Consider the following 12,125-nt stretch of genomic DNA (forward strand, 5'->3'; position numbering starts at 1 on the left):
TTCGAAACTGGTGCATGGTTTGGCGTCAAAAAGGCCTCAGCTCGGCCTATGACACGCCCTGGTAACAAAGGTACTGACCGTTGGGTGCACATGTGTAAAAGTTCCCAATCTAAAAGAGCTACAAAGGTTGCATAGTTTTGAAAAGTTTAAATCTGTAAAACCAGATTTTGGCTATCTTGACTATTATTGTTTTGTCACGCCTTTCACAAACTCGCACAGCTCTCTCTCTTTCTCTCTCTCTCTCTCTCTCTCTCTAATTGCCTGTGCCTATAAGTTGCCATATAGGAGCTTGAGGTGTACATACACACACAGATAACATAAGAGATGGCGACTGAAGTTTTCAACACGCCACCAAAAATGAATGAATCCAATGTTTAGTGACACACAGGCTTATAAGATATTTCAACACCATTTCAGTTAATGTCTGTGCATGAATTAATTTATATTCAATAAAATGTTGCGTCCGTATTTTTGTTCACCAAAGTTTATGGTTTCTTTAGTCAATCCTGGGGATAAAGGTTAACATTGTTATTTTATTTTGGCATAGAAATACAGGTCAGAATTCTCAACATGAACTAATTAAATGTCTCATTGCAAGACGTTTATTTTTGCAATCAATTCAAATTATAATTGAACTCACCATGAACATTGCATCATATTGAATCACACGACATTGTATCATACTTTGTTGCATTATGTCATATTAGCTAAATTGTGTTGTATTGTTGGTTGCTTAAAATATATATGGAATTACATTGGATCTGTCAGGGTCTGTCTTGTACACTTCCTGTTGTATTGTGAAACTCTGTCTTGTCCATGTCCCTGGTGTCTTTACTTCCTGCCCATGTGTTTCCCATCTTTGTGATTACCTGTCTTCCCTAATGTGTTTCACCTGTGTCTCTTTGTCTCCTCCCCTGTCTGGTGTGTATATATACCCCTGTGTTACATGTGTCCTTCGTCAGATCGTTGCTAATGTTACGTTGTGTGGGCGTCTTGCCTGTGTACTTCTGTGACCTGTGTACTTCTGTGACCTGCGTACTTCTGTGACCTGCGTACTTCTGTGACCTGCGTACTTCTGTGACCTGCGTACTTCTGTTCCCGTTCCCCTGTCTTATGCCTGTCGTTCATGGCTTACCAGTCTTCCTTATCCCCTATGACAGTACTCCTCTCGTGACCCTGAGCTACCCGTGTACTGACCTACACCTGAACCCGACTTCGCCTCCTGTCTCAAGCCCTCGAACCTACGCCTGAACCTGACTTTGTCTCTCGCCACCAGCCCTCGAACATACGCCTGAACCTGACTTCTCTCTCGCCGCCAGCCCTCGAACCTACGCCTGAACCTGACTTCGTCTCTCGCCACCAGCCCTGGGACTTACGGCTGCCCCCAACCTCGTCTCTTGCCCCAGCCCACGGACCCGCCTGTCCCCAACACCGCCTTTTGCCTGCCCCCTTGGTTACTTTTGCCTTTTGTACAATAAACTCCTGCATCTCTGAATCTGCACTTGGGTCCTCTGTCCTGCAGTACGTGACAAGATCATTAATAATGATGATAATGCTAATCAAAATATGGATTTTTATCAGTCTCAGAGAGAGCACACCCCCACATTTACTGGTGAAATTTACTGTCAGATTGAAACATATCTCAACTTTTGACATGCAAATGAGGGAATACCATAATATAATAGACATTTAGAAAAATATGAGAACATTATTGTGTGACACTATTTGCCCTTGCAGAAGATCTCAATCTGACTGTATTTTATGAGTAACCAACAAGGTGTCGTAATTTCTGTTTGATGTGTACCTGGTGTTTTGTGATGAGACTCTGCGTGGCCCACTGGTCTTTGCCGTACTCGTCGGTGTTGACCAAGCTGAGGGTCTCGGTCAATCTGGACTCTAGCTCTGCACAGTCCAACAGCAGCTACAGACAGGCAACATTCAGAAAACATGCAAAGAAATATTGCTTTATTTCTCCCCTGCACTTAGAATACACACTCGTACAACGACTCAGACGCTCACAGGAATAATACATGAACACACACATGCGTTCACATTTGAATCAACAGCATCAGTCCAACAAGTGAGCTGAGGTGAATGAATGTTCTGACTGTTCTCTTTTCATCTACCAGCCAAAGAGTGGTGTGTGCCTGCTGGTTACACCATTGATTACATATGTACCTGAATAATGCAGTAGTTCATTCTAGCCATTCAAAGATTCCCAGTTGAATTCCTGCAGAGGAACAATGGCTGATTCCCAGGGAGAACCATAATGGACTTCTTCTCCCCCGATTTAGATTTATTTTTGTGATTCATACAAAGCTTTCAACTAATATCAAGGTTTGAAATTCAGTTTAACCCTTGAACATCTAAATGGATGTGGCTTTCTTTTCTTTGCTGCAAAATATCCTTTAGTATTCTACCCTTCCATCAATCCATCCACCCACCCATCCATCCATCCATCCATCCATCCATCCATCCACATCTCTCACTTGTTCTCTGGTCATGGCCTTGCTCAGATGAGCTGCTCTCCTGTTGCAGAGCTCCTCCAGCTCCTCCCACTCTGTGCTCAAGTGGCTGCACCTGCACAAACAGTACATCCACTTTAGCCAGACCTGATCACTGTATGCACACACTCATTGCTGATTGTAAACAATGTCAATCTTGTCCAGGGTCTCAATTGAACAAAATATTTAAATCTCTGTGATTTCTGACTGAAAAGAGAACCAAACAGAATTGAAAAAGCAACTTTTGTGAATATTTTCAGAAAACAAATTATAGTAGCACTGGCTGCTAAGTAAAATCTTGGAAAGTACTTTGTAGGCGGCTTGGCTCAGGGATGGTAAAGCGGAAGGGTCTTGGTTCACTCCTAGCGAGCCTGTCTGTGTTGTTGAGCAAGACACTGAACCTTTAACTGCTCCTGATGTGCAGGTTTGTTCATTGGTTCAGTGTATGAATGGGTGAATGTGAGGTCAATGTACAGTGCTTTGCAAAAAAAGTGCTTTATAGGTACAGTCCATTTACTATTCAATTGAATATACTTTTGAATGTTTTTAAAGTGAGTTTGTCTTTCCACATTATTGTTTTAATTTATATAGTTGTCTTGTAATAGGCCAAATATTGTCATTCTGCAGTTGTGCAGTTGTGTTGGGTAGCTGCAGTGGTTATTGATTATAGTTACACTACAGTTATTATTACATTATGGGAACATTTGTCCTCCCTTCTCAGGGGGCCGCTTGTGGGGCTAAACAGCATAAACACAGCATAAACAGGGTGACAACATGTTCTGTAAATGAAATGCAAACCTTTAGACATTGGAAGGACCCAGTAAGCAAATCAGAGTTGTAATTAAAATATAAACAGCGTAAAACATAACAAGTGTGCCTTGAAGAGATCACATGTTTCACCTCTGGAGCACCTCGTCTCTGTCTGACTGGCTGGATTTAACCAGGCTGCGTCCTTTCTCCAGGATGTGGTTCAGGTGTTTCTGGTGAGCATTCACCTCTGCCTGCAACTCCTAAATGAACACAGACATTTTCATAAAGTTTAGTCCCAGTTGTTTTTTTTACTTTAGGCTGATATAAGCATTGGTAAAAGTAATAAAACATATAAATATATCCAGAAAGAAATAACATGTAAAATGAATAAATGTAGTTAAAAAAAATTCCAGCAGTCAAACAATTTATAGCTGTGGTGACAGAATTGTGCCATTGCAACACTCACTGAAAACAGGTTTTCTACATTTATTTTGACTTATATGACATAGAATGGTATTGTTCTTCATCAGCGTTTGCATGTGTAACCAAAACTGAATTCTCATTTATTTTTTATTTTTTTAAAGTGACTCAATTTGAGCACTGACTTACAGTGTCACAACTCGTGTGGTCTTTCATTGACCTTTCCTCTTTTATTTTGTAGTATCTTGTGTTTTTTGTGTTTCTGTTATAATGACAGAGATTATGCTAGTTGCTGTTACTTTCTCATGAACTGTTTGCGCCTGTTTGAGCTTTGCTCATCCACATATGCTTCTGAACACTCTAAAGTTGTGGCTGTAATTATGCACCAGACCAGCAGAACAGGGGATTGGGGGAACTGTGGAGTGGGAGAGACAATCTGAGATATGTTGCTCTAATAAAGGCAGTTTGGGGACTGCTGCACCTCAGTCAAGGCAAGGACAGAATAGCAGATTATGTCATCAGGTTTCAAACAGCTGCAGCAGACAGTGGCTGGCTATAGAAATAAATATGACTTAACTTGACTTAAAAGACAAGGCTCACCAGTAGAGAGAAGGTTACTGTTGAACCTGGTTGTTTCCTATCCTCTTGCTCCCTGCTCTCATGACTTCTGCCCAGCTGTTCACCTCGGGTGTGTTTATTGATTTGTCTGTCTTCATTGATTTTGGGGCAGATGAGAGTTTTATGGATTTTGACTGGGCAAAGCGATGAAGTAATTGTTTTGGGATGGAGTAATTGTGACAAAGTGGTTGAGACCTCTCCTTTCTTCACCACTTGTCCATTAGGCTCACCTTACACCATACATACTGATTATATTTTGGATGTGTTTTTTTTTTCTACAGGTTGTCTTAATGTACTAGTGCTAATTGTAATAGTGCTTCAACTAACTATCCCAGATTTGTTTGTGTTTGCATTTTCCATCAAAGCACACGAGTAAGTTTAGGTATAGTACACAGCCATGAATTCCATACTAACCACTTGCCTGTTTCTTTGTCCAGATCCATTATGCAGGATTAGAGTTGGGAGGGGCTGGCCCAGCATTTCCTGTTTTTATAGTGTGGGTAATGTCATGGCTGACAACCGGGGGCAAACCAAGGGTCTGATATTTGTTTAATGCCGTATAAAGACGTTAGTTACATTGACATACTTTAAAAGAGCCACCTGGATGGCTTTGAAAAGTGTCCTGACCTGTGACTCTGAGTAGAGTCTGACAAGCTGGCTCCTAGATTTGTCTGTCTATTTCCCATTATCAGTCCTGCTGCAGTTCGCCTTCCTCAGACTATGAGAGTTCATCCCAGTTTCCACGTTTCCAGGGTTTTAAGCCAGTGAAAGAGACTCCATTGGTTCCCACTTTATTCTGCTGCCAGTTTTTGAATTTGAATTGAAAGACTGAGATGGTGTTTCTCCCGGGGAAGGGCTGCCCGCACCGAGACCTGGCCATCACCATAGATGACTCCGTGGTGACGTCTACTCGGACCGTGAGGAATCTGGGTGTGACCCTGGACGACCAACTGTCGTTCTCGGCAAACATCGCTTCGGTGACGCGTTCCTGCAGATTCCTCCTCTACAACTCTGTCCTAGCTCTTCTGATGCTCTTGTTTTCTAATCTTTCATTTCTAATTTGTCCTTTTTTCTCATTCATCATAGTACCTAACTTATTGCACTTCTACTCTAGCTCTAGTTACGCTCTTAGCTGTTGGTTTAGGAAGGAAATGCGCTTACGATTTCTTGTGACCTGAAGTTCTTTTATCTACCTTTGTTGAACACACTTATTGTAAGTCGCTTTGGATAAAAGCGTCTGCTAAATGATCGTAATGTAATAATGTAATGAATTCCTTTTTCCTGTTTGCTCACTAATCCCTCAGTATATTTAGTCCCAGCAGTTTCACTCACTTACCAGATGTTCTTATGTCAAGCTCTCTCACAATTCTCTTTGTGTATGATTTCTTGTGTATTACCTCGGACTGCTTATTGAATTACACCTTTTGCTTTGCCTACATGGATTTCTTGCCTGTGTTCGATATTTTTAGACTGTTGTCTCTGCTCTTTGCATGCTTCCTGTCTGTTTCGTCTGTTTCATTGAAATTTGGACTGCAAATTTTTCCTGGACGTCTGATCCTGCTTTTGGGGTTCTTCTCTGTTACTGGCAAAACAACTATTAGGGTACTTCAATTTAATTATAAGATGGTAACAATGTAGTTGTTCAACCAACTATTGATTTGTTTAAAGTAGTGATTATAACTGTGGTTACAATCTGCACAACTGTAGTAAGGGACAACAGAATTTGTAATTACTGACACAAAGTAGTACCTATCGTTTATTGGAAACGTTACCGAAGGAACAGAAGGATGTTGGTCATTAAATATCGAAAAAAAAATGAATTCTCTAATGTTCTTTTTGGTTATTACCTGATAGGCAACTGACTGTCTTATACATTTTTTGATAACCTTCTAGATACGTTTCAATTCTGTAAATTTTGGAATGTGTACCTTGTGTTTTTGCATGAGGTTGATGGCTCCAGCCAGTGACTTGTCATATCCTGTCGAGCCGGTTGAAGGGCAGTGCTCTGAGATCCAGTTCAGCTCCAGATCCACATCGTGATAAAACCCAAACAGAAGCACAGAGGCCTCCAGTTGAGCTCGACGTCGATCGAGTGGCTTCTGCAGAGACTTGAACCTGCAGTGGAGAGTTTTAATGTTGCCATCATTCAGTTTGGGCTTCACAAGATCTAATGTGAAAACAATCTTTAGTATATTCAAATAAAGTTCAAAATGAGTACCATGCATTATGTTGGTACACATAAGTGGTACACTAGGGCACATGTGTGTCCTCAACGGAATAAGTGTGTCAGCTGTCCTGTTGAAAGCTCATTTCCATAGCAAGCAGCTACGACCAAAACACTACAAGAATAATAACAGACGTCACTTCGAGTTCACCACACCTCATCTTCCCACTTGCTCGAAAAAAGTTTTGAATCAAGAGCTGCAACTTCCTGTAAATGGGTATCTGCACCTCAAATACCAATCAGTCAGTCACTAAAGAGGTGGTCACTAAAGGAATGGTGAGCGAGCGACTAAAGATCTGCCGACTGATACCTAATGACAATGCAATGCTGTTAAACAGACTACTGAGCCATACTTGTACTACTTATGCTGTTTCAACCTCTTCACATTCACTCACAGAGTAAGGTAGTTTTCAGTTTCCTGTAGGATCCTGTGTTTATCAAAGTGGTTGGATGCCAGACTTTTGGCCCTGTTGACAATGGAATTGATCTTTTCTGCCAACTCCTTTGCTTCTTGCTCTAATTGCTGATGCTCCTAGAGAGATAAAAAGAGATTAAAAGTTAAGATTTCAGAAGCCGGAATCATTTCTGCAATGTTAGGTGAGCAGTTATGAACATGAAACTCTCAGGTAAAATCATCAGTGCAGGCAATAAGACACACTGTGCGGAAAAAATATATAAATGATACTCTGAAATAAAGTTTAGAGCACTTCTGGAAAACAACCAGAGAACCAGAGATCTTAAAATGTGGTTATATGCCACAATTAAAGTTACTGTTAAATCTGTAAGGATCTGGATCAGTTAAGCAGCTAACGAACCATGTTTTGTTTCTGACTCGTCGACTGATTACAGGGCTTTTAGCCCCTGGGCACCATAGTATTTACCAGTGAAAAATAAGGGCGAAACACTATTTCTTACAAAATATTTCTTACAAAAACCTCACTGTAATATAATACTATAGTATGATGTAAAACACTGTAGTTATTGTTAAAATAAACATTCACATGCAGATTTACAGTGGAGTTTTGTAAAAAGGAATAAATCACTCATACTGTATTATATCAGTCAGGTCCAAATGCCCTGTTAAATAAAATGTAATGCATGATGTCACCTTCAGAAGCTGTCGGCTAGAGCGGAGGTCATGACCTTTAGCTGCATTTTTCAGCATCCACTGGATGGCTTCAATCTTCAATTTGGCATCCTGAGGAGAGAGATAATTCTTTACCTTCTATCCATCCATCCCACCATCCATTCATAATCCTACTGATCATCCATCCACTGGATGCACTGATCTGTGAGGATTGGTAGTCAGGAGATAAATAAATGTTTTAATTTCCATAACATAATCACAATGTGTTTTGCTCTTGTATGTACTAATATAGTTAATGGAGAACTAGAAGTCCATAACCAATGCATATGCAGCATAAGACGTGACGTGACAAAAAATATATGCAAAATATGTGAAATATATGTGTAAAATATAGAATATGTGCAAAATACATAAGGGCAAAAATAAAATAAGGAAGTACAAAGTACAGAATGTGTAAAACTGGGTATGGTCATATAATATGATGATATGATATGGTATAATATGAAGACACGTATGGTATACATGATATCCTGTACAACCACGTGTTGTGCAATAGTCCGTGCTGCGCAATTGTCCAATTATATGGACAAGTGCTGAAGGGGGGTGTGGACCTCAGATCACTAAGTCCCCACTGTCCATCCCCTGAGCCCAGGTAGATGCAATGTAAAGTCTGATGGCCACAAGTAGGAAGGATTTCCTGTGGCATTCAGTGCATCTGGGAGGAATGAGTCTTGTACTGAAGGTGCTCCTGTATGAGACCAGCACTTGGTGGAGAGGCTGAGAATCATTGTCAACCCGATTGAGGACCAGAGGCCTGAGAACGTCAGTCGAGTCACTGCAATATTCACGATTAGGATACAAATCCGGAAACTCCAGCCACAAGGTAGCTTTCTGGTAAGGTTAGTTCTGATAAATTCCCATAATTTCTTGAATGAAATACAGATCACTGTTGGACAGTGGAAAGGGATTCTGTTTATCCATGGGTTACTAGAGCAGGTCGACGCTAGGAAGTGTTTTAGGGCAGTAAACACCATTGGAAAACTTTTTCGGGGCAGGTAAACGCTAAAACAATTTACCGGGCAGGTCCAACCGCTAGAGACTCATCTAGAATGTCTAGGGCTTCAAACTATGCCTGACACCATGTGGTCTTTTGTTCTGTTCAAAAGGAAAGCAATTGTCTCAGTTTCCCGGGATCCTCCATTGTTTCACACCCAGGTGTGAAGCCACCCATGGACCTCCTTCTCAACAACCAGTTTCTGTGCATTTAAACTTCCCAGATTCTTTGTGTCTTCACATGCACAAGGGCTGATGAACTCCATTGTCCTTGGACTAAATCCGCCATTTTAGGCTTTGCACCTTGATGATCCAAGGATTCCACCTTTGTGGGTGTATCAGCCATTTTGTGTCACTCTCCCTCCACATTCACACAAAGCCACACTCACACACACTCAAGCTTACCTGTGGAGATCCTTTGTTGTCTAACATTTCCTATTATTTGTGTTTATTATATTAGTTATTGCTGTTGAGGTTAATAAACCCTGTTATGATATACAAGAAGTGTCTGGTCTTGTTTTGCTTGAATGTTGTTGTATCCATCCTCTGCCACGTTAGGACCTTACCTTTACCTACATTAGCTTGTTCACTGGGTGTTGTAAACCCACAAGTAATTACTGTTGAATTTGGACCTCATTCTTTCAAACAAGGTCCCTTTTATTTTGATTATTTTAAATATTAATTGGAATATTCAAAATGTATGGTGAACCCTTGAGGCCTCGAGCAATCACCCGCTATCCTTTCCCCTTGTAAATAGGGGTTTCATTAAAGTTATTGTTTAAAGTCGGCCTTTCGGTTATCCTTGAGTTTTGGGTCCTCCTACCCTTGCACTCGATCAAGCGCTTTTTTCTCTCTCGGGCTAGAACCTAACAGATACACCCAGCCTAGAGTTTGTTTTTTGTTCGTTTTTTTTACTACCATCAAAATATTATTCATGTCATTCTCCAAAAGTTGCATCTATGATATCATCTTACTAACAGCATTAAGGTCATCTGTTATTCCAGGGTTAAATTGTCATGTCAACATAACTGGCTGTGCTTTAGCCCCGCTTCATTGGTATGATTTTCAACTATTCCAACTCAGCAATTTAACCAGTTCCATGCCTTTAAAAAGTGAATCTGTTCTGTTCTGTACTGCCACAGCTCTATTACCCCTCAACCAGTATACTCATTTTAAACCCCCATTTCTCAACTAGATTGGACTGCCTAAATTCTTAAAGCAGCCTGTTAGCATAGAAGGCCGTGTGGAAGAAAGCGTTGTGGTTGTTATGGCAGCTTTGGTGGACAGGTCAGCAGGAGTCTTAGATCGTGCTGACTATTGCGTGCATGGGTCCCTGATTTTGGATGGGGGGAGGCTGCATCCCGCCAGGCACCCCGTGGCATTTGAAAGTGGGTAGGATTCCAATTTCAGTGTCTGGATCTCTTTATTTCATTTTTTCGTTACTTATTGTATGTGCATGCATGTTACAGCTTGAATTGCTTTCATTTACAGCTCTGGTTGGGCAGGACATTCTGTTAGGGCATCATGTGAAAAGCTGATGTGTCATGTTATTTACCTGCAGCAGCTCCATGAGTTGCTCCTGCTGCCCTGCCTGTCTCAGTTTATCTCCTCTGTCTGCCATCTTGTCCTGCAGTCTCTTCCAGTTGCTGCTGAGCAGAGAGGACTTCCTGCTGATGTTCTGACTGTTGAAGTGCGTTTCAGCAAGCATCTCCTGCCCCAACTACAAACACAAACATCAATTTTGTCATTACACTTTTATTATACAATTTTCATGGTTGTGATGTATATACCTTGGTTATATATTTCTTTTTTAATTGGAATTACCGTCTTTTAAATGTTGAAAGTACTTTATCACTGAGAAGGCCTGAGAACAGTTCTCATTATACTTTTGGTCATGAATGACTGCAGATTTTCATCCCATCAAAGTAAATCTAATCGTAAAAACAAATTGCTTGCTTTTCTTATTCTCAAAAAATTTTATCAGATGTAGTCATGCTGTTTGTGACACAAATTAGCTTGTAGGATTGTTTTTTAGAATCATGGGACAGAACATTTCTGTCTTTCATAACTGAAATATGTGAATAATAATAATACGGGAATAACAAAAGTTAGATCTTACATTAAGATAGAGAAACTGGGAAACTAAATTCTTGTGGTTTTTAATGAGCTGTAAGTAGTGTGTGTTAATACCTGAACTAGTCTGTCCAACCAGACCTGGTTGGCCTGCATCTCCTTCTCAGCCGCCTCGTGTCTCTTCAGCTTTCTGAGGATGTTTGTGGGGTCTCGGTATGACTCATCCTCTGCAACCTTAAACTTCTCCTCTATCCATAGCAGCAGCTCGTCAGCATCCCTCTGGAACTCCTTAACAACATGAGACCAGAAAACTAATCAATTTCTTCCTCTAATGATAGCAAATCAGGAAAGGCTACTACAACCCCCACCTGTGGCCACTACATTACATTACATTACATTACAGTCATTTAGCAGACGCTTTTATCCAAAGCAACTTACAATAAGTGTGTTCAACAAAGGAAGATACAACTACTTCAGGTCACTAGAAGCTATAATTAGTTAGTTATACTCAATAATGGAACACGCCAGATGGCACAAACATACTCATTTGGTTGCCCTTAAAGCCTTGACAGTCATAGAGTTAAAAATAAAAATGAAAGGGTTCACCCTCTGTCAAGCAGGAATCTGAAATATCATGACAATCTTGATAAAAACAGGTTTTATTCAAATATTTGCCTGCCACTGTGATTATGACTCAAGTGAAATGCTGTGACGTTTATTTAATTGCATAGGAGTTTCCAGGCCTGGAAAATAAATTGTCAGATTCCACGACTCTGCTAGGCTTGTTGTGACTGTAGAAACATCTGACACAAATATGAAATGCAAATAAATATATGGAAGGGGTGAATGTAAAACATCATCACAATCATAGTCAGTGAGAATGATACCTGGTATTTCTTGGAGTCCAGCAGCAGACTCCTCCTCTGCCTGCTGCTCTCTCTCAGCGTACTGTTGGCCTTCAGAATGCAGGCACTCCTCTCCTGAATGCTGAGAGACCATCCCAGTGTTTCCATCACAACATTACACAAATACCTTCATCTTTATCATGTATCATGTGTTTTTTTTGTTTCTCATTTTCCTTACTGCAACAAAGAACAGAGGGAAATCCTCACATGTATGGATGATCTAATTACGGTTGTGATTTATGATCTTACTGTTGTGCTGCGTAGTGCCGTTTGCCAATGAGGTCCTGGCTGCATTTAGTGAAATGATCAATTCGTTGTTCCAGAGCCTTCAGGAGACCTTCCAGCTCCTCCTGTCTGCCCAGCAGACTGTGAACACTGTCCACTGAGTCCTGGATCAAAAAACACATACATCCGATCATTTATATTTCAGCAACATCGTTAAAATATCACAGAATATCTTGTTTACATTTTTTATGTATCAGTTTGTTTCC

At 40.7% G+C, this 12,125-nt stretch overlaps 1 protein-coding gene across 1 annotated transcript in view; it reads right to left on the reverse strand.

Annotated features, from left to right (window-relative positions):
• Window positions 1-12,125, reverse strand: part of sptbn5 (spectrin, beta, non-erythrocytic 5) — a 60,897-nt gene that overhangs the window by 32,306 nt on the left and 16,466 nt on the right. Inside the window, exons 26-35 of the mRNA XM_076166025.1 lie at window positions 11,884-12,023; window positions 11,617-11,716; window positions 10,847-11,017; window positions 10,212-10,376; window positions 7,625-7,714; window positions 6,912-7,048; window positions 6,221-6,407; window positions 3,405-3,514; window positions 2,490-2,580; window positions 1,805-1,921 (exon numbers count right to left, since the gene is read on the reverse strand). Of these exons, the coding sequence (XP_076022140.1) occupies window positions 1,805-1,921; window positions 2,490-2,580; window positions 3,405-3,514; window positions 6,221-6,407; window positions 6,912-7,048; window positions 7,625-7,714; window positions 10,212-10,376; window positions 10,847-11,017; window positions 11,617-11,716; window positions 11,884-12,023 (1,308 nt within the window). The remainder of the gene's footprint in view (window positions 1-1,804; window positions 1,922-2,489; window positions 2,581-3,404; window positions 3,515-6,220; window positions 6,408-6,911; window positions 7,049-7,624; window positions 7,715-10,211; window positions 10,377-10,846; window positions 11,018-11,616; window positions 11,717-11,883; window positions 12,024-12,125) is intronic.

This window comes from Genypterus blacodes, unplaced genomic scaffold, assembly GCF_046128005.1.
Source record: "Genypterus blacodes isolate CSIRO-AG114 ecotype Tasmania unplaced genomic scaffold, CSIRO-AGI_Gbla_v1 ptg000154l_1, whole genome shotgun sequence".
In the NCBI taxonomy this organism is placed as follows: domain Eukaryota; kingdom Metazoa; phylum Chordata; class Actinopteri; order Ophidiiformes; family Ophidiidae; genus Genypterus; species Genypterus blacodes.